The sequence below is a fragment of the Microtus oregoni genome, unplaced genomic scaffold (assembly GCF_018167655.1).
Source record: "Microtus oregoni isolate MIOR12 unplaced genomic scaffold, Mior012 000036F_ref0000092, whole genome shotgun sequence".
NCBI classification, from domain to species: domain Eukaryota; kingdom Metazoa; phylum Chordata; class Mammalia; order Rodentia; family Cricetidae; genus Microtus; species Microtus oregoni.
In genome coordinates this window covers 14,500,233-14,522,036 of record NW_024543095.1, presented here as the reverse complement: position 1 = coordinate 14,522,036, position 21,804 = coordinate 14,500,233, and the positions used below count along the sequence as shown (strand labels likewise).

At 50.2% G+C, this 21,804-nt stretch overlaps 1 protein-coding gene and 1 long non-coding RNA gene across 4 annotated transcripts; one reads left to right on the top strand and one right to left on the bottom strand.

Moving 5' to 3' along the window:
• Positions 1–235: 235 nt before the first annotated feature.
• Positions 236–5,919, bottom strand: LOC121432976. 2 transcript variants are annotated; one of them, XR_005972261.1, is made up of 6 exons: positions 5,867–5,919; positions 5,139–5,308; positions 4,858–4,944; positions 3,877–4,014; positions 1,777–1,889; positions 236–670 (listed from the first exon to the last, which is right to left on the bottom strand). It is a non-coding gene; the product is annotated as an uncharacterized LOC121432976 (long non-coding RNA). The 2 variants fall into 2 exon arrangements; XR_005972260.1 differs by having other exon boundaries at positions 5,188–5,308.
• Haao (3-hydroxyanthranilate 3,4-dioxygenase) lies at positions 4,742–21,432 on the top strand. Of its 2 annotated transcripts, XM_041631182.1 has the most exons (10): positions 4,743–4,998; positions 8,559–8,637; positions 12,863–12,946; positions 13,209–13,315; positions 16,320–16,409; positions 16,654–16,697; positions 16,978–17,123; positions 20,398–20,466; positions 20,848–20,930; positions 21,019–21,432. In XM_041631182.1, the coding sequence occupies exons 1-10, from the start codon at positions 4,919–4,921 to the stop codon at positions 21,095–21,097; spliced, it is 861 nt and encodes a 286-aa protein (XP_041487116.1). In that variant the 5' UTR covers positions 4,743–4,918; the 3' UTR covers positions 21,098–21,432. The 2 variants fall into 2 exon arrangements, with proteins under 2 accessions (XP_041487117.1, XP_041487116.1); XM_041631183.1 differs by lacking the exon at positions 20,398–20,466 and having other exon boundaries at positions 4,742–4,998.
• Positions 21,433–21,804: the final 372 nt, after the last annotated feature.

The following is a 21,804-nucleotide window of genomic DNA, read 5'->3' as shown; positions in this document are numbered from 1 at the left end:
TATTCATATAAACACTGCTTGGCCCATTTCTATTAATGTGTGTAGCACCACGAGGTGCGCTCACCAGGAAGATTCTAGCCTACGTCCATCCTGGGTCGGAGCTTCATCGTGTCTGCCCCAGAGAGCAGCAGCATGGCGCCTCAGCTCACTTCCTCTTCCTCCCAGCATTCTGTTCTGTTTACTCCACCCACCTATGTTCTAACCTATGAGGCCAAGCAGTTTCTTTATTAACTAACCAATGACCTTCCCACATCACAAGTATATATGTGCCATGACACATGCAGATGTCTTCAGCTTGCAAGACTTCATTCTCACCTCCCACCGTGGATTCTGGGAACTGAACTCAGGTTGTCGAACTTTTTTATTTTTTTAAATTATGTATGTGACCTAATGACTCTCAGAATCCCATGATACCTGGACTACAAGAAATGTCAAGGTTAGCCTGGTCCACAGCATCCCAAACTCCCAAGACTCTACACACACCCCCTCTCATCCGAGTCATGCGGAACTATGTCATGAAGAGGGAGGAATGGTAGAATATTGGGGTCCCTGGGTTCTGGAGAGATGTTCAGTGGTTAAGTACACTTGCTGTTCTTGCAGAAGAGCTGGGTTCAGTTCCTGGAACGCACATGAAGGCTCACAACCATCTATAACTCCAGTCTCAAGAGATCTGGTGAGGACATCAGGAAGGCAGGTAGTACACATATATTCCTGGTTAATATACTTCATATTCCTGGTGAATACACACGTGTATCCTGGCTAATACACTTCAGTTAGCAAGAACAGTTAGTGAGAAGTGTAACTACAGAAGCCAAAAAGCAAGGTTAGTACATTTAGGGACTTTCCCAGATCCTGAAACTATGGACCAGGTCTTTGATGGACTGGGTCTTTGTTCCTGTTTTGGTGGGTATCGGGGCCTCCATGCTGGCTTCTAAGATGAGAATGGTGCCTCCAACATGGCGTTAGTTGTGCTAAGGTCTCGGGACCTGCTATACCCAAAACAAAAACCACAGTATGGTCATGGAAACGCCATATCTGTTTTCTCAGTTAACTGAAGCCACTCCCATTTAATGGCATGCAGGCATAACCATTTCATTTGCTCCTGCTGCGTCGGGTCAGTGATTTGAACTGTATTCTGCAAGGCAAATCAGCCACCTCCCCTGGGGTCATCACAGCAGACCTAACACAGTTGGCCCTTGGCCACTTCCTCACATTTGCATCTTCCAGGATGCTAGCCCAGACTTCCGCACAGGGGGGCAGCAGTGTGCCAGATGATGCCTGGGCAGTTACAAATCTGTAACCAGCCTCAGAAATTCCAATTTGTAGCCAGCTACCTTCTCTGCAACTGGCCTGAAGTTGGGAAAGTCTTACGGGGCTGATCAGGCTTGAGCCTGTGGGTCTGATACTGTCTCCATGCAGATAGAATGGATTTGATGTCCACACTGCTATAATCTGCTTGTGTGCTAGTTGGGAGAAACACCCCACACAGTCAGGATTACAGAGCTGAACTATGTTGTGAGAGTACAATAGAAGACTCGAGTTTGGCTTGCTTCCCCCCTATTCACCAGCATAGTTCACGAGGTAGTCCTTTTATCCTCAGAAAGTTATTTGTTCTTACATATTTGATGGGTAGAGAAAGGGAGACAGATAGACCAACGGGGTCCAAGTGACTGACACACCAGCTCAGTCTATGGAGGACTAAGGGAGCAGCTGGTTGTCAATAGCCATGTTCAGTCAGACCTAGGAGTATCTAAGGCTCCCCATGACCTGGCTCACCGTGCAATCCAGGGGGTCTAGCAGTACCCCACCCAGCAAGCAAGAACGCCTTGATGGGCTAGGAGCCCAGGGTTGGTGTTGTTTTCTTCTGATTCCATGCCACAGACGAGCTTCTGTATAGAGGAAAGAGAAGGCAACTGAGAGCAGCCGATTTGATCTTGATTATTAACTTGATGGGATTTACAGTCACCATGGAAACAAGCTTCTCGGCATGTCTGTGCAGGAGTTTCTAGTTAATTGAGCTGGGAAGGCTCACACGAAATGTGGATGGTACTAGTCTGTGAGCTGGGGTTTCAGGCTGACTAAAAAGGAGGGCAGTAGCTGAGTACCGGCATTGGTCTTCCTTCACTTCCTGACTGTTAATACAGTATAAATGGCTGCTTCAAGCTCTTGCCACCATGACCTTTCCACCAAGAGGGAATGGAGGGAATGGACTCTAAGAGCCAAAATACATCCTTTTCCTTTCCACAGTAGGCAAAGTAACTAATACAAACAGGTAAGATCCAGAATAGATCAAGGATCAATATCCCGAAGGCCCTAATCAATCAGGAACTAATCAATAGCAGAACACATGGATGAAAGGGGAACTGTTGGGGTTTTTTATGCTGAAGTCATCCAGATAATGAGAAGGTTTGCCCATGGAATCCTAGAATAATCTTTTATCTACACAGTCCAAAATTAGAGTGGGCATCTTTTGTTTTGTTTTGTTTTTTGCATTTTTTTAAAGACTTATTTATTTATTATGTATACAACATTCCTGCAATGTATGTTTGTATGCCAGAAGAGGGGACCAGATCTCATTATAGATGGTTGTGAGCCACCATGTGGTTGCTGGGAATTGAACTCAGGACCTCTGGAAGAGCAATCAGTGCTCTTAACCTCTGAGCCATCTCTCCAGCCCTGCATTTTGTTTTTTTGAGACAGGGTTTCTCCATATAGTTTTGGAGCCTGTCCTGGTTCTTGCTCTATAGACCAAGTTGGCTTTGAACTCACAGAGATCCGCCTGCCTCTACTCCTACATGCTGGGATTAAAGGCGTGCGCCACCACTGCCTGACTAGAGGGAATCTTGATGGTGATTATACAACTGTATCTTAGCCTGAATTGAGAGCATTCCTATCCCAAATTTTACTTACAGCCTCACTTATTCACATTATTTGGTTGCATAAATTAAAATACAGAGTAACTACCATTCTGTCCTTTGTAGTATGAAATAGAACATCTGCTGGTTTCCAAACAACCCCCTCCGTTGGTGTGAATTCATCCGCCCACCTACCTACCCAGCCCTCCCTCCATTTAATAACACCCAAAACAATCCTAATACATCATAGATCACTATGTAGCCTGTGTCTTTGTTTACACCCCCTCTGATTACTTATAGATTGGAAACGAAAAGAAGGGAGTTGGAGTTATTTAGGTACCAAAGAATACTCTGGAAGGAAATGTTTAGCAAAAATGTGCTAAATAAATATCTGCAAAGATAAAGGTGTAGAAAAGGGAAAGGGTGGTAGGGCGGAAACAGGAAATGCCCTGCTTGGTGGGTGAGATTCTTGCCGAATATCTCTCTGGGTTTTTGACTTAAACCGGGGGAGCTGCTAAGTCTAGGAAGTAGAGAAGTAAGTCTGCCCGTGTTAGGCTGCAGACAAGGGCAGGTGGGCATTAAGACCACAGAGGAAGACACTAGAAGTTCCTCTATCCAGTGGCTCTCAACATTCCTAACGCCTCAACCCTTTAACGTAGTTCTTCGTGTTGTGGGGACCCCAACCATAAAATTATTTTCATTGCTACTTCCTAACTGTAACTTTGCTCCTGTTATGAATAATTAATGTAAAGATCTGATATGCAGGATATCTGATATATGACCCCTGTGGAAGAGTCGTTGGACCCCCAAAGGCGTGACCCCCAGGTTGGAAACTGCCGCTCTGTGGTCTGCATTCTGATGTCAGAGGCCTGAGACAGTTTCTTCTCCCCCACCCACTCATTTCTCTCGTTTATTCCCCTCCAGTTTTCCCAAGAATTCTGAGTCCTGAAGGGAGAGGGGAAAGGCAGGTGATCGGTCATACACCCCCACACCCCACTCCCCTCTCCATTCCCACACTCACATCTAGGTCTGCCCCAGGACAACGTGGGCTGAGGAGCCTCCTGCCTGGCAGGCTAGAACACCCAGGACCATCTTCACCTGTCCGTGGCTTGAAGCATGCAAGGGTGGTTTGTGGTGGCCCCCATCTGTAATCCCAGCGCTGAGAGGAGAGGATAGAGTTTGAGGCTAGCCTGAGTTACACAAGTTGGCCAACACCCTGAGTAACAAGGTGATCCCTTGTTTCAGAAACAAAACCAGATGACAAAATCCAAAAAGAACATGCAAGTGAGTGGGGGACAGGGAAGCTCAGTGACAAGCTTGCCTAGCAACCCGAAGGCCCTGGTTCGATTCCCAGTAGAGGGACAAAGAGCTCAGAACAGCATAGGGCACCTCATTCACGCCCTCTACTGCCCAATCCTGAGGCTGCTTCAGTTGGACGGAGCCTCAACTGCAAAGCAGGGTGCACCGGAACAGCTTCTCACCTAGGGCCCGTGTCTAAGCCACTACACTCTGCAGGACACCAGCCTTGAACTCAGTGCTCCGGAAGAGACCGGATGCCGGCGGGAATTGCCTCCAGTGATGGCTTCCCTGTGCTCACTGTCGCCCTCAGTGCGCCTTGCGCTCTAAGCCTCGGATTTTCAAACCTTTATTTTCCCTATCACAATATTTCCTTAGGGGAGGGGGGTCTCTAGGAGAACTGAAAGCCGGGCATCCTGCATCTTACTCGGGCCAAGTAGGTACCAGAATCCCTCTTCGGACCCAAGCAACTAGATGCCCAGAGGATGCTGGCCAGGTCCCAGGAGGCGGGTCTGGTCTGGGGTTTTGTTCCCGGCTCTGGAGGGCCCGCCCACTTCGGTAGGCAGGGGCAGGGATGAGGTCCGGGTTCAGGACCTGAGGGTTCATACCCAAGAGTCACACAGCAAGGTGGCAGGGGTTTGCTCCGCTCTTTGTCCTCCGGGAGGTTAATTAAAGAGGTGACCCACAGGAGGCTGGGCAGACTGACCTCTCCAACTGCCCGATTGCCTGGCAACACGCGGTGGGCAGAAGAGTCCTGCCTGCCGACCATGGAGCACCGTGTGAAAGTGAAGTCCTGGGTAGAAGAGAATCGGGCCTCCTTCCAGCCCCCGGTTTGCAACAAGCTTATGTGAGTCCCCAGCACCCGTGACTTCTACCCACCCCTTTTCTTGTTCCTCTTCCCCCTCCTCTTCCTTTTTCAATCCCCTCCCGCTCCGGCCTGGAGTTCCCCCACCGCTAGAAGTGTGCCCAAAGGGGTTTGCCATCCACCTGGTTCTTTCAGGCGAGGGTGAGGACTGGCTGTTTCAGGTTTCAGTACCTCAGTCTGTTCCTCTTTCTGAAGACCACAGTAGAGACGGTGGCTTTGACTTCTGAGTCTGACTTGAGTGTCTCTGAGGCTGTGAGAGATGAGGTGGCAGGATGCGACATTCCTTCCGTGACTGAAAGCAACCATACACCTTGGGAAAATCAGGGTTTTCAATGCCCCAGACTAGAATTTAGGAGCTGGAGACAGCTGGACCACACACCTCAACCCTGGCAAACCCTGAAGCCACGGTGTCAGAGCACCATTTTCTTTGGGTGGTGTGTGTGGAGGGGGGGGGGGCGGTCTCCATAGCCTAGCCTGGCCTTAACTCACTATGTAGCTAATAGTGGGCTTGAACTCCCAATCTTCCCGCTTCCACCTCCAAGTGCTCTTTCTGAGGTGCTGGGGGTAGGACCGCAGGGCTTCTCATATGCTAAGCAAGCACGTTTCCAAACTGAGTTACACCCCTAACCATGGGAGTTCTTCAGGCCCTCCCAGGCCTTCTTACCTATAGCACAACTGACCTGTTCACTCTGCCTTTCAGCTCAGACTTGCCACTCCATCACCGTCCTCTTCCTCCCTCATCTCCACAGCTGAGCTCCCTAAACCCCCACCCCAGTGATCCCCATATTTGTGTGTCTTTAAGTCATTTCCAATGGGTGATGTCCTAACTGAGACAGCTACAGCCACTTACCCTCGGACAGGAGGATTAGGCCAAGTCTATACACATCATCTCATTGAGTTCTCACAGCCGTCCACATGGGGTGGGATTTAATAAGTAACTTTCCCCAGTGTCACAGAGCTAGCAAGGGACAGAGTCCACACGCAAGCCCAAAAACAGTTTGACTACAAAGTCCACAGACACCCTTGGTCACTACGCAATACCCCATAGCCAACCGTTACCTCCTCCCCTTGAAGCCCCTCTCTCCTCTCTCTTCTACCTCTGCCATCCCCTCTAGCTTGGAGATTTATCATTTTTGCTGCCTTCCTCCACTTCATCCCTGTCTTTAGTCTCACAAGGCATAGCCTTGAGAGGACAAGGAGGAGTTGGAGGAGTGTAAATGAGAGACTCTGAATCTGTCCGTGTCACTCTGGTCAGTAGTGACTCCCTCACCTCCAGCCCTGCCCCCAGCCTTCCAGCCCTCTAGAACTCCTAGGTCAATCATAACAATCACAGGACCTCCCTTTATTCAACCAGGAGATATTTGTTGAACACCATGATGCGCTGGACTTTGGAGAATCGGCAGGAAGCAAACTGACAAGATGCCTTCCTTGTAGAAATAAGATTCTTGGGAAAGGGGATGTCAGTCAGTGTGAACAGGCCTTGGCGGTAATCCTCTATCAGTGGGAGGGCTGAGTTTTCACGGAATCTGTGCCATGCCTGGCTCTAGCTTCTGATTCTTTGCTGGCATCAGCGACATTCCTTGGTTTCAAATGCATGATCCCAGCATCCACTTCATCTTCACAGACCCTCCCCTATTGGGAGTCTCCATGTCCAAATTTCCACTCTAGAAACTTCACTTATGGAGCTGGAGAGATGGCTTAGTGGTTCAGAGCAGTGGCTGCTCTTCCAGAGGACCCGGGTTTAATTCCTAGCACCCACGAGGCAGCTAACAACTGCCTGTAACACCCTCATACAGACATGCATGCAGGCAAAACACCAATGCACATTTTATTTATTTATTTATTTATTTATTTAAGATTTCTGCCTCCTCCCTGCCACCGCCTCTCATTTCCCTCCCCCCGCCTCTCATTTCCCTCCCCCTCCCCCTCCCCCAACCAACTTCCCCTCCCTCATCAGCCCAAAGAGCAGTCAGGGTTCCCTGCCCTGGGAAGTCCAAGGACCTCCCACCTCCTTCCAGGTCTAGTAAGGTGAACATCCAAACAGCTTAGGCTCCCACAAAGCCAGTATGTGCAGTAGGATCAAAACCCAGTGCCATTGTTTTTGACCAATGCACGTTTTAAACAAAACTCACTTACATTGCACTGAGCAAAACACAGCTGGAACTGTCGCCTGCTCCTGGTCAGGACTCCTATCTCCTCACGGTATTGTCTTTCTCTTTTGTCCCATCGACACTGCCCCCTACTGCAACAAGATGCCATAAAGCACTGTTAGACAGGCTCTGGGGTTCACACCCAGCTCTCATCCCCTATGACTGTGTGATGTGAAATGTAGCTCACTCCGTTACGACTTACTATACCTGCAACAGCCCTGTTTCTGAATAGGTTCACCTTCTGAGGTCTTGGGGGTTAGGACTCCACTATAAGAAATGGACCAGTTAGAGGATTCAACCTGTAACACCTCCAGAGAGATTTTGCATTCTGATTGGGAGGCGGGGGGGGGGGGGGGGGAGGTCATAGTTCTCAAACTTGTTCCAGAACTTTTTGTATATATCCTAGTAAAGTCTATTAATAAAAGGCCAAAAAAATGGCTGAAGGGATGGGTCAGTGGGTAAAGGCACTTGCCCTCACAAGCCTGAAGGGCAGAGTTCAATCTCTAGGATCCATGTGATAGAAAGAGGGAATTGATTCTCAAAAGCTGTCCTCTGACCCTTATACTTAACAGCTTATGAGATCATCACTGGGAGAAGCCAGAGAAGGAACCTGAAGGCAGGAACTGGAGCAGAAGCCATGGAGGGGTGCTGCTTGCTGGCTTGCTCCTCCTGGCTGGCTCAGCCTGCTTTCTTATAGAACCCAGGACCACCAGCTCAGGGATGGCATCACCCACAGTGAACTGGGCCCTCCTCCCACCAATCATCAATGAGATGTCTGGCTCATAGACCAGATTGATGGGGGCACTTTCTCAGTTGAGGTTTGCTCTTCCCAAATGACATAAAACTATCTGGAGCAAAAAAAAAAAATAACAATAATAATAAACCTATGATATGAATTAAAGTCACCTGTCCAGATGAGGGAGCTAAACCCCAATAAAGTCAACTAACATGCTCAAGATTGCAAGAAAGCTAAACAGGAGGCTGGCTCCCGTGCTGTGTTTTGGAACACATGTCACACATGTGTCTGTTTCCCCTGCTAGAGGTCGCAGTCTCCTGAGTCCCCTGAGTGTGGTCCCTAGTAATGCCGAGTCTCACAAGCAGACAGGTCGGGGTCTCCCCTTAGTTCTCCTGTCACTGGGATCTTGAGTTTGGCCCAGAGCCGTGAAGAGTGATGCTTTCCCATGCTGCTTCCTTGTTGGTCAGAAGGCATGGAGACACACAACCACACACAGTGACACTTAAATGCATGAGGAACAACCTGGCCGTGAAGGGGGGGGGTCTGTCTTTCCCCAGATGCACGCACCAGGCCTCCTCCTGCACCCAAAGGTCCCTGTTCTCCTCCTCTCATTCGCAGGAGTTGATTCAGGTCCTGTTCTTGCCTCTTTACCGCAGGCACCAGGAGCAGCTCAAAATCATGTTCGTGGGAGGCCCCAACACCAGGAAGGATTATCACATTGAGGAGGGTGAGGAGGTAGGTTGTGCATGCTTGCCCTTGCCATCCTGTTGTACTTCTGGGGGAGCAGACACTTCCATCCCAGCGCTAGAGCGAGTGGCCCAGGGAAGAGCAAATATGACTGCCACAGGAAGGAAAAATGGCTGCCTTAAAATTGGGGTGTCTGCAGGTGTACCTTTGATTGCCTTGTGCTCCGGGAACTCTACTGGGGAGGCCCTGTGATTGACAGGCTCTTGCTGTGGGGTCTCCACTTTCATGGACATGTGGAGGTCTATACTAATGATACTTCTCTTTTAACCTGAATACACATGATTGGTCTCTCATATGAGACACAAACCCTGAGGGATTCCATTGTACTCTGATTCCAGAAGCCAGGCTCTCTCTCTCTCTCTCTCTCTCTCTCTCTCTCTCTCTCTCTCTCTCTCTGTGTGTGTGTGTGTGTGTGTGTGTGTGTGTGTGTGTGTCACATAACGAGCAAAGTGTCTAAGAACACAAGGAAGTGGAAGGGAAGTGTTGGGTGGAAAGATGACAAGGGGGAAAGAGAATGATTGGTGCTGAAGAGGGAGCAGGACAAGGTGGCCCTTCTTACTGCTGGAGAGGACCAGTCCTGAGTTCCTAGGGGCTATGACGAGTCGGAGTCTGGAGACTGAATTCTGTGCTTTTCCACTCACTTACTGAAGCCGTATCCTACAAAAAGCAAAAGCTAAGTGTGATGACACATACCTGTAATCCCAGCTTTCTAGAGGCGCGGTAAGGAGGATCAAGAGTTCAAGGACAGCCTAGGACACTTGTTTGAAGAGAAGAGGAGCAGGAGGAACAGGAAAAGGAAGAGGAGGAGGAGAAGAGGAGGAGCATCAGGAAGAGACAACAACAACCACTACCACCCCTCCCAGGAAATAGATCCCCAGTACAGATCTGGATGTGGTGGGAAAGGATCACCGTAAGGTGCCCCTTATTTCCTGGGAGACCTGGTTCTGGGCTTTGAACCTCCACCCGCATCACTGACATTCCCCACACCAATCTAGGACTGCTCACATAAACCCTTGAGAATTGCTCTGTCAGAAAATACTGAGGGCCCAGTGTGTGTGTTGGACACCAGCACACTAGGCAGAGGGTGACGGCCCTGCGGCAGTGGCCTGAGTGAGCAGAACCAGTTACACACACACACACACACACACACACACACATCTTTTCCCGACCATTAAACTCTGAAAACCTTTTCTGTGATTAAAAAAAAAAAAGATATGAAAATCTAAAACTACAGAGGGAGGCGGGTCATGGCTGAGTGGCTGTGGTGACTGAGGCCCAGCTAGCTTTTCCTGCTTGCCTGTCTCTACTCTAGGGTAAGCCTGCTGTCCGTGTCCACCCCGCCTGCCCCTGATCCATCTCTCTCATTCTTCTTTGCATACTCATCTCAGGGTCTCTCCATGCTGCTCAGGTGGGTGGGTGTCTGTAACAGCTGGTTTGGATGTCAGCTTGACACAGGTCATTGGAGAGCAAGGGAGTCTCTACTGAAAAAATACCTTGCCAGGCGGTGGTGGCACACACCTTTAATCCCAGCACTCAGGAGGCAGAGGCAGATGGATCTCTGTGAGTTTGAGGCCAGCCTGGTCTACAAGAGCTACTTCCAGGACAGGCTCCAAAGCTACAGAGAAACCCTGTCTTGAAAAAAGAAAGAAAGAAAGAAAGAAAGAAAGAAAGAAAGAAAGAAAGAAAAGAAAACCTCAGTAAGATCTGGCAAGCCTCCTGGGCATTTTCTTAATTAGTGGGAGGGCCCAGCTCATGGTGGGTGGTGCCATCCCTGGGCTGCTGGTCCTGGGTTCTATAAGAAAGCAGGCTGAGCAAGTCAAGGGAAACAAATCAGTAAGCAGCACCCTCTATGGCCTCTGCATCAGCTCCGGCCTCCAGGTCTCTGCTCTGTTGGAGCTCCCGCTCTGCCTTCCTTCACTGATGAACTGATGCAGAAGTGTAAGCCAAACAAGCCCTTTCACCCCCAAGCTGCTTTGGTCATGGCGCTTCATCATAGCAATGACAGCTGTAAGTAATACAGTGCCCACGAGTCCCGGGGACACTCGATGTCTGGATTCATCTGGTGGCTGAGTGATGAAAAGGGCTGGCTTCAATGTGGAGGGACAGCTTGGTGGCTCTGAGAACTCTAGCTGGAGGTAGGTTTGTGATATTTGGACTTACTGTTTGGCAGAAGGGCAGAGGTCAGTGCCTCCCCAGTCCCTGGGCAGCGTCAGAGCACAGCACAGGCTCGGCACCCTCTCTGTCCTTGCCTGTCCTCACTGGAGCCTGAGCAGCCAGACCCTCTGAGTGATATGTAAAGCACACGGGATACTGGCTGAGCTGGATTTCCCTTTTTGGCTGAGCTCCAGCCTCTGCGATAGCCCTTGGGGGCCCTGCACCCACACTCCCCACTCCCCACTTACCCACCTCACGCTTTTTCTGGTGATTGCCAAGAATCAGGACAATCGGCTGGGAAGGAGACAAAGGTCCTGTGTCTATGGAAAAAGGCAATGTGAACAGGGTAGAGACTTAATACATGTGGGTCCTTACCTGTTCCTGTCTCCCCTGCCTGTGAAGTCCTTTTCAGGGCACAGAAGCCAGACTCAATTTAATATCTGCGCGAGCTGGTACACTTAATCTTCCAGCCAGCCCTAGGCCTCAAACATCATTTGCTTCCCAAGGAATGTAATTCCTTTTGGATTGCCCAGGGCTGATGGTGATTTCTGCTATCAGGGCAATGCCCTCTGCTGCAGGCCAGCCCGCCCCTTATCACAGGGAAGGCCTCTGGGCAGGGGGCAAGACAGGAAAATTTCACCTCTGCCATCTAGCTTTGATCAGTAGCTGTTGATAATGTCTTGTAGTCAGCCTGGAAAGGGTTTGAAACTGTCCCCTTTCTCCCAAGTTTCCCTGATATTAGCAGGTTCTGGGGACCTTGGCCCCTCCCATAACCCCGAGGTACCTCCTCCCCTCTTCTGTCATCTATCATGAAAGGACCCAAGACTTATACTGAAAATTGATCTCTCTCTCTCCCTACATACACACACACACAGAGGCATGTACAAGCTCAATAGCTTCCTATGAGAAAACGTAATAGGTTTTTCTGATTTGTATTCAATAATACACAGTGTGTGTATGTGTGCGTGTGTGTGTGTGTGTGCGCGCGCGTTGTGGGGGATTAGACTCAGAGCCTCATACATACTGCATAATAAACATTCTACCATGGAGCTGCATCTTCAATTATATGGCTTATTTTTAACAATGAAAGTAAATATGGTTCATTGTAAAAAAAAAAAACATAAGACATGCAGAAAGAAACCTTTGCCTCACTCATAACCACAAACACCATCGCCTGTGTTACATATGAGCTACTGTGTAATTAGAATCCTCTGGGATTCATTTTTTTGCTTCCTTTGTTTTTGGAGACAAGGTCTCACTCTATAGGCCAGGCTGGCCTCAAACTTAAGTCCATCCTTCTGTCAATCAGAGGTAGAATAGAAAACGTAGTAGGAGTTCCCTAGAGAAAGCCCAGCCATCAGCTCAATCCACCTAGGCTGCCAACTCCCACAGCCCAGCGCCAGAGCTTCTCAATGACCGGAGGAATACACATGGCTCCCAGAGTCACACACAGGCTACAGTCCCAACTTCAACTCCAGGACTCACCAGTTTAGACTAGTTGCTTTGAGTTCCATCTTTATTTTCTTCAGAATGGGGCTAATGTTGATATTCAGGTTGTTAGATCTCTGATGTGCAGCCGGGTGGTGGTGGTATACGCCTTTAATCCTAGCACTAGGGAGGCATAGGCAGGCAGGTGAGTTTGAGGCCAGCCAGGTCTACAGACAGACTCCAAAAGAACCCTTCCTTGAAAAAAAAAAAAAAGATTTCTAATGTGCGTGAATCAGTTTATGTTATGGAGTATTTCTACTGCTGAGCCATTGAATCCTCTTATCCAGCCTTCTACATCCCACCTCCCAGCCAGGCACGTGCTGTTGCCTCCTGAGTACTCTGATGATAGCCTGTGTGTTCCAGATGTGACCCCTGTATGTCTCCAGCTTTTTTGTCTATGGCCTGGGCCAGGGGGTGCAGGGGCCTCAGGGCAGCAGTGCTGGAGCTGTTCACAAGCCCGGAGGTCTTCAGGAAGCTGTTCCAGCTTTCTGGACAGAATTCAGGTCCTGGAGAGGAGCCGAGGATCTAAAAGATGGAGCAGGAAGGTCCCAGGCGTTTTGTTTTTCCACAGGTGTTTTACCAGCTGGAGGGAGACATGGTTCTCAAAGTCCTGGAGCAAGGAAAACACCGGGATGTGGTCATTCGGCAGGGAGAGGTGAGGCTGACCCCAGGGGAAAGAAAGGCAGAGAGCGTCAGAGCAGAAATCCACCCCAACCATTTTTCCTGTCCATCCTCTGGACTTCCTCTGAACACCAACATTCCCTCGGGTTTCCTGGTAGAGGCTGGGGGGAGAATAGGGTCCAGGGTGGACAGGCAGAGCTTCCTGCTGCCCTGTGGGTCACCCAAAATACCGGGGGGCACTGAGGTCACCTCGAGGGATTGCAGCCGTGCTGGACTTCTGTTCTCCATCCCTACAGATATTCCTCCTGCCTGCCAGGGTGCCCCACTCCCCTCAGAGGTTCGCTAACACCATGGGGCTGGTGGTTGAGAGGAGGCGGCTGGAGAGCGAGCTGGATGGGCTGAGGTAATTGCTCGCTCTTGCCCTGTGGGCTCGGGTGATCAGAGGGCTAACAGCAGAGGGGCATAGTTCCAAACTATAGCAGGAGGGATCCGTGATAGACTCAAGAGAGCACTTCCTGGCCACCAAGAGACTAAAGGACTTGGCAACAGAAGGTAGTGGAGACCCTGGATTTGCTGGTGACCAGGGAGAGGAAGTGGGTTTGGTCATGAGGGAGGAAGTGCTCTTTGGGTATGCATGACATCTTTGGCTGGAACTGGCATTTGTGCTTTCTGCAGGTCTGCTAGGAAACTGGTGGCGGGGGTGGGGGGTGAGGGGGTGGGGCAGGCAATGCAGACTGGGAGAATGAAGGTCACATGTTTTGGTACAGGCAAATACTACTGCTTCTAGCAGCCTGGGACTGCAGAAACTATCCTTGACCAGTGCCTATGCACCTGTGTCTCTACCCCAGATAACAAGCATGGACATCTGGCTGGCAACAGTTATGTGCCAGGCATCAGCTAGGGGGTTCTGTGCATATTTATTTACCCTACATCCCGCCTGATGCTGGGGGCTATTTTACCATCTGCTCTCTTTGAAGCTCTGGCTACTGAGGAGAAAATAGGCCCAGGTAAAATAACTAAGCAGACCTGGCATTACTGATACAAAGCCAGCATGCATGCTGGATCAGCAAGGTGGAAGGGTAGAGTCAGACTCCATCTTCCTTCCTTTGAAGTCCCTTTTCCCATCAGTCTCTAGACCAGTGGTCCTCAACCTGTGGGTCTCGACCCCTTTGGGGGCTGAATGACCCTTTCATGGGGTCGCCTAAGACCATTGGAAAAGCCAGGTCTTTACTGGGAGGCAGAGGAAGGTGGATCTCTGTGAGTTTAAGGCCAGCGTGGCCTATAGAGTGAGTTCCAGGACAGTCAGGGCTACACAGAGAAACCCTGTCTCAGGGAAGAAGAAAACAGATGGGGGTGAAACATCAGGAAGGTTAAGAACCCCTGGTCTAGACTACTGTGCTCTAGAAGGAGGAATACTTCAAAGGACCAAAGCTTTTCCAGCAACCAGAATCAGAATTATTTGTCCTACATATTCTGTTATAATGGGCATGTCTTTTTTTTCTTTTCATTTTCTTTTTCTTCCTTTTTTTTTTCTTTTACACGCCAGCCAACATGGCGACTGAGAGGGGTGTGTCTGTGGTATGCAAGCCCCTCCCCTCTGAGTGCTTAGGCCCCATCCCATACCTACTGACTCCGCCCTTCCTAGGTCCTAAGCCCCACCTCTAATCCTCTAAATACTTCCTCTATACTAGACATCTTTAAACACTCATTTTTCAAATGAGTTGAAATCACACATATTTCTTGTCAAAGTATAGAAGCATAGAAATTCAAAATGAACTAACTTCAAATGACCTGCCACGAAGGGGAGGATTTTATAGTTTGTGAATTTAACTTTATTCCTCTTGTTCCCCACAAGAAAACAGACCCCAAAGCCCTTTGCCATTGTTCAGCTAGGCCTAAAGTATTGGCCTTTCTGTTCACACGTCTCTCTCATAACCCTGTGGTCTTGCTGCATGCATAGGCTTAAGTTCTGTCTTGTTTGGTTTAAAAATAAAGATTTGATGTTGAACCAGTGAGATAGCTTAGTGTCAAGGCTCTTGCTGCCCAAGTCTGAGACCCTGATTGATTCCTGGGATCTGCATGGTAAAAGGTCTAAACTTTTGAAAGTTGTTCACAAAATCCTCTTCTGACCTCCACAACCCATTCCATGGCATGCCCACATACCCACTCCCAACAAATTAGTAAATGTAAGAAAAAAATTCATGAGGCACTGCAGACTTCTAGAATTTACACAGTTTGAATAATTGAAGCCACATGTTCACTGAAGAAGTTCACGAGTATTTCTAAACTGTTAAAAGGTTCCTAAAAAATATACAGCTAATGGTGATGCCATAGTCTACAGCATAATGGCTCATTGTATAGGGAGATAGCTGGCCTTAATTATAAAAGGAGGTTCTCTAAAGGGCTTTATGGAGGGTACTCTAGTGAGTTATTGGTGTCCTCAATAACATTTTATAGCAAATTCAATAACGGGTTTCATCTGGCTGCTTTTGACCTTTAATAAAAGCCAGGGGCTCAACATTAAAATGCCACCTGAAGGCCATTCCTTAGGGCACTGCGGCCCTGTAATGAAGTTTCTGGTATCCAGTTTCCTCCCAGGGTAGAAGCTGGGTGGGTGTATGACGTATCTACTGCCTGTCTCTCTCCATAGGACTGTCCCTGCTTTTCAGGCGGGAGTTGAAAACCAGACAGAACTGGACTAATCTGGAACTGGCTCAGGGATTAAGCATTCTGTGGACAGTTGCTCCCAGCACCTGTTTTGGGCCACTCCATGAGGGCTAGCGGGATACCACAGCTCTGCCTGCAGAGGGGATCCCTCTCTGTCGGGATATGGGTGGTTGCAGGGGTGACTGAGACTGTGTGTGTGTGTGCCAGAGAAAGCCAGGGCTGTGCTCAAGTCCAAGGGCAGAGGTGAACTCCGACCTCTGAAACAGAAGTCCTTCCCTCATGGTCTGGTGTGGTGTGTGTGTGTGTTGCACTTACTGCTGAAGTTTCCCTGTATGATGACCCAGAGCCCGAAGAACACACTTAAAGCTGCCCGGGACTCAGGCTCAAGTTCAACTTCCTTTTGCTAAAGACAAATACACTTGAACTGAATGTTCTCCAAGCTTCTGTCTTGAGTGTAGCCTGCCCTGCGACGTTCAGGCTGTGTGATCCCACTGAATCATTGCTTCTGAGCCTGAGTTCTACCTGCTTTGCATATGCCAGATGTAAGTGTGATCCCTGGGCTTTGCCAACAGAGATGACAAAACAGTACAGCTATGCAGTGCCTGAGCTCAGTAAAGAGCCCGTAAGCAGAGCCCAGCCTGGACCAGGCTGCCCCAAAGCTGCCTCAATGGGGTATTGTTGTGGGAACTCTTTCCGCTCCCGCAACAGGGTATGAATTACCTTGACCTCTGTTTTGACAGGTACTATGTAGGGGACACTGCAAATGTCCTCTTTGAGAAATGGTTCTACTGCCAGGACCTTGGAACACAGTTGGCCCCCATCATCCAAGAGTAAGTCACCAGCTTGGCCCCACCCCTCACTGTCGTTCAGCTTCTCAGTGCCCACTGACCTGGACCCGTCAGGTCTGAGAGTGAAAGGGAGTCTCCCAGCTCTGGGATGGGATGAGAAGCTCTGCAGGGTTGGGTGACCAAGGTGAGGGGCTATGAATGTGTCCTGGCTCCTGGGTGTGGTATATGCCTCACTGGCATGGTGACAGGAATGCGGCCATTTCCTACTGTCTGTTTGTCCCTGCAGGTTCTTCCGCTCTGAGCAGTACCGAACAGGAAAGCCTGACCCTGGTGAGGCCTCTGACAGCCACATTTTCTTTCCCTTTCTCCCTCCATCCTGCCCTGTAGTGGAGTAGAGTGTCTTGACCAGGAGCCTCTTCCTGAGCCCTCAGTCCAGAACTTAAAGTTCTGAGCAAATGACACCAAGCAGCACCCTCCTGTGGCTGTTCAACCATTAGGCTGCACCTAAAACCCATATCTGCTATTGAGTTAGGGCTCCTGGGACCCGGCTGTCCTGGGGCTGGGCGCTGAGCCTGGAGGTCACGGCTCGTCACTGTTGTCCTTGGCACAGACCAGCTGCTCAAGGAGCCACCATTCCCGTTGAGTACACGATCCGTCATGGAGCCTATGTCACTGAAGGCATGGCTGAGTGGTCACTCCAGGGAGCTTCAGGCAGGCACATCCCTCAGCCTGTTTGGGGACACTTATGAGACCCAGGTAATACAGCTCAGGGCCCTCGGCATCTATCCATCTGGCACCTGGGAAGTGGGAAGTGAGTGAGTGTGTGTGTGTGTGTGTGTGTGTGTGTGTGTGTGTGCGAGAGAGAGAGAGAGAGAGAGAGAGAGAGAGAGAGAGAGAGAGAAGCAAGAGAATAACCTTCCTGTTCCCTCTCTGTCTCAGAGAGTAACATTGTTTCTGTGGCTGGATGTCTCTGGTAGCTTCATGGTCCCTCAAACACTTCACTTTCAGAGTAGGAGGTTCTTTGTTCATTACCAGCTTTCTGGGTGCCTGTCAATTACCTACCCCTAGGCTTTTGGCACATGGGATCTTGGAAGCTAAAGGGAAAGAGTTATTTGGCAGAGGACTGGGCAACAATGTGCAGCAACGATAAGAAGCTGACCTTTCCTCTACTATTGCTGCTGCCTTAGGCTTCAGTAGGAACAAGACAGTTGCTATGGACAAATTAACTCATAGTTGCCAGTCATGGGACAGCTTATTATTTACTAGAGAGACCACAGGAAGTCCTAGGAGGATAAAGGAAAAAAGTCAAGGAGGGCTCCTGGAGGAGGTGTTGTAGATATAGAATTTTTTAAATAAGAAAATTAGATTTATATATTTTATGTTTATGTGTGTTGGCCTACATGTATGTAAGCACATTGCTTGCCTGGTACCTGTGGAGGCCAGAAGAGGGTGTTGGACCCTCTGGAGTTGGAGGTACAGATGCTAATGACCGTGAGGGTCCTTTGAGAGAACAAGTGTTCTTAGTCACTGAGCCATATCTCCAGCCCCCAAGTAGAATTGTAAAGTAAGTGCAAAGGTTTGCAGGAGGAAGGGAGTGAGGCAGATAGAGCATTTGAGGGAGGAATGAAGGACTGAACAGCCTCACCCTGCAAGCAGCTGAGGCTAGTCAGAGCTATCAGAGAGTCACTAACTCTTCCTGGAACTCTGCTGAGCTAGACTAAGGGAAGGGTCCTGTCCTAGAGACAGTAGGGCTTCACCCAGGTGTCAGTGAGGAGGCTAGGGTGGCATTTCACAGCTGTTGTCCTTCCTTCGTGAGGCTAGGTCAGAGGACATGATGTCACAGGGAGACCTACAAGGATGCCGGTAGTCCAGTGTGCGGTAACTTGCCAACGGCACAGCCTACATGGTTAGAAATAGTCACTCCGGGTCAGAAAGATGGCTCACTGCATAAAGGTGCTTGCTCTGCAATCCTGGCAACTTGGGTTTGATCTTTGGAAGCCACGTGAAGGTGGGAAGAGAGAACCAATTTCGGTCATCCTCTGATCACCAATGCCCACACATACACACATGTGCCCACACGTACACACCATGTGCCCACACGTACACACCATGTGCCCACACGTACACACCATGTCCCACACGTACACACCATGTCCCACACATACACACCATGTCCCACACATACACACCATGTCCCACACATACACACATGTGCCCACACGTACACACATGTGCCCACACGTACACACCATGTCCCACACGTACACACATGTGCCCACACGTACACACCATGTCCCACACGTACACACATGTGCCCACACGTACACACCATGTCCCACACGTACACACCATGTGCCCACACGTACACACCATGTCCCACACATACACACCATGTCCCACACGTACACACCATGTCCCACACGTACACACCATGTCCCACACGTACACACCATGTCCCACACGTACACACCATGTCCCACACGTACACACCATGTGCCCACACGTACACACCATGTCCCACACGTACACACCATGTGCCCACACGTACACACCATGTCCCACACATACACACATGTGCCCACACGTACACACCATGTCCCACACGTACACACCATGTGCCCACACGTACACACCATGTGCCCACACGTACACACCATGTGCCCACACGTACACACATGTCCCACACGTACACACATGTGCCCACACGTACACACCATGTCCCACACGTACACACCATGTCCCACACATACACACCATGTCCCACACGTACACACATGTGCCCACACATACACACCATGTCCCACACGTACACACCATGTCCCACACGTACACACCATGTGCCCACACGTACACACATGTGCCCACACGTACACACCATGTCCCACACGTACACACCATGTGCCCACACGTACACACCATGTGCCCACACATACACACATGTGCCCACACGTACACACATGTGCCCACACGTACACACCATGTGCCACACGTACACACCATGTCCCACACGTACACACCATGTCCCACACGTACACACATGTGCCCACACGTACACACCATGTCCCACACGTACACACCATGTGCCCACACGTACACACCATGTCCCACACGTACACACCATGTGCCCACACGTACACACCATGTGCCCACACATACACACATGTGCCCACACGTACACACATGTGCCCACACGTACACACCATGTGCCCACACGTACACACATGTGCCCACACGTACACACCATGCACTCACAAATGATGGTGGTGGCGGTGACGGGGATGATGATGACGATGAAGAGGAGGAGGAAGAGGCAGAAGAAAGGGAAAAGAGGAGAGAAAGAAGAGCAGGAGGAGGAAAAAGAAAACTCTCACCCCAGGACCGGAGGCCCACAGAGTATAGGCTTGGATTACTTTTCCAATGCCAGGGACACCCAAAGCTTATGAGAGGCTGTGATAATGGAACATAAAACCTGAAGCCCCTTCACCCATCACAGCCATAGCAGTAGCTTCCTCCCCCGCCCCCCATCTACCTGCTCTAGTTTTCCATAGAAAAATATCTATTTCCCCCATTACAGCCAGTGGGAGCACTAGCCAGCCCTCGAGGGTCATAAGGCCGGTAGGCCTCAACCTCTCTCTCTCCTTCTCAAGTCACACTCCGAACATCTCACAGGAAGGGCGGAGGAAAGCTGGGGAGCTGGGGTGAGAGTGTCTGAATGTGAGCTGGTGACACGCACTAGGAGAAAGGGCAGAGAGCATGTGCGCGCGCGCGCGCGTGCGTGCGTGTGTGTGTGTGTGTGTGTGTGTGTGATCATGAGCGATTGTGCATAACGAGCGGGCAGCCCCTGCTGCCAGGCTGGTGACAGAGACCCTCCCTTCTGATCCCTGACAAGTTAAAGCCTTGTCATATATGAGGCTGCAGCACTGCCCCGTCTTGCCCCTTGAAGGTCATCGTGGCTGAGAACCAGGGTCAGGGCTATCTCCTAGATAGGGCAAGACCCCCACCCCCTAAACCCTGCTTTGTCTCCCACCAGGTCATTGCCCATGGACAAGGTAGCAGCAAAGGCCCAAGACAGGATGTGGATGTGTGGCTGTGGCAGCTGGCAAGTGGGATCCCAGGACAGGGTGGCACAACTTCCGTCCATGGAGATTGGGTTGTTCCTGGGCCTCAGGTTCCCATAGTGAGACCTACTCTTAGAGCCCGCTTGCATGGCAGGCTAGGGGCTGTTAAAGTAGGTGTGGAAGCCCAACACTTCCCCATCATCTTTTGTTGTTCCGTTTTATTTTTGTGGTGTTGGAATGGAACCTAGGTCCTCCTGCAAGGCAAGAGGTCTGCCATCAAACCACCACCACCACCCCGCACCACCCCTCCACCTCACCCTCCACTCCCCACCCCTCAACACACACCCTTTTCTTACTGAGACAGGGTTTCACTGAGTAGCTCAGGCTCACCGGCCTCCTTTGTTTCTTCTGTTCTTTCACAGGAGGGTTCCTCTATGGTGACAATGGGAGGACAGTGTGTAGGCCTGGCCCCAGATGACAGCCTGCTGGTGCCTGCAGGGACCTCGTGAGTACATGCCAAGACTTTCCGAAACTGTGGAACAGCCCCCTACCTCTGGGTCATGCCTGACTCCTGCCTGTCTGTGTCTACACAGGTACACGTGGGAGCGAGCACAAGGCTCTGTGGCCTTGTCTGTGACACAGGACCCTGCCTGTAAGAAGCCACTGAGGTGACCTTCGTGTGTGGGCCCCAAGCAGTCATAGGGTGCCTGAGAGCAGTCCTGGAAGCTGCCGTTTCTAAATAGCTCTGCTAGGATCATTACATCTTCATGGACATGAAGCACCTTAACCGGCCCCTTGCTTGGCTGTGGCTTTTCCCTGTCATCCACCCTCCTGCCGTCGTCAGCCCAGGATGCCAGACTCCCAGGGCACCAGCAGCTCCCCTCTCTTTTAACAGCCATAGTCGCACACTGTTCAGCTAGATATGTATTGTCCCCATGAGCCCACCATCCTGCCCCCGAGAAATCTCTCAATAAAGGCCCCTGGTGAACGAGGGCTCGTGAGTTATAGGTGGCGGAGCCTGAGTTCCTCTGTGATGTGTTGTGTCTGGGGTTTGGGAACAGCTGTGACCTTAGGGTGTCACCACCTCTGTGGATGGGCATTTCTCCCCGTGTATGCAACCCTGACCCACACATGTGCGGGTCCCGCCGTGGTTGTACAGCTGAGTGCCTCTTTGTCTCTTTCTCTGTTCCCATTCATTGATTTAGCTGTTAACTGAAAAACAGCAAACCCCACTCTGTTGAGTTTCTTTCTCAATCACGGAAGTCATTCATGCTAACTGTGGAAAATAGAAATCTTTACAACATAAGTCCCCGCCCCCAGAGTTAGTTACTACTCACAACTGCTACAGGGGAGGACTGGGAAGTGGGACATCCATGAAG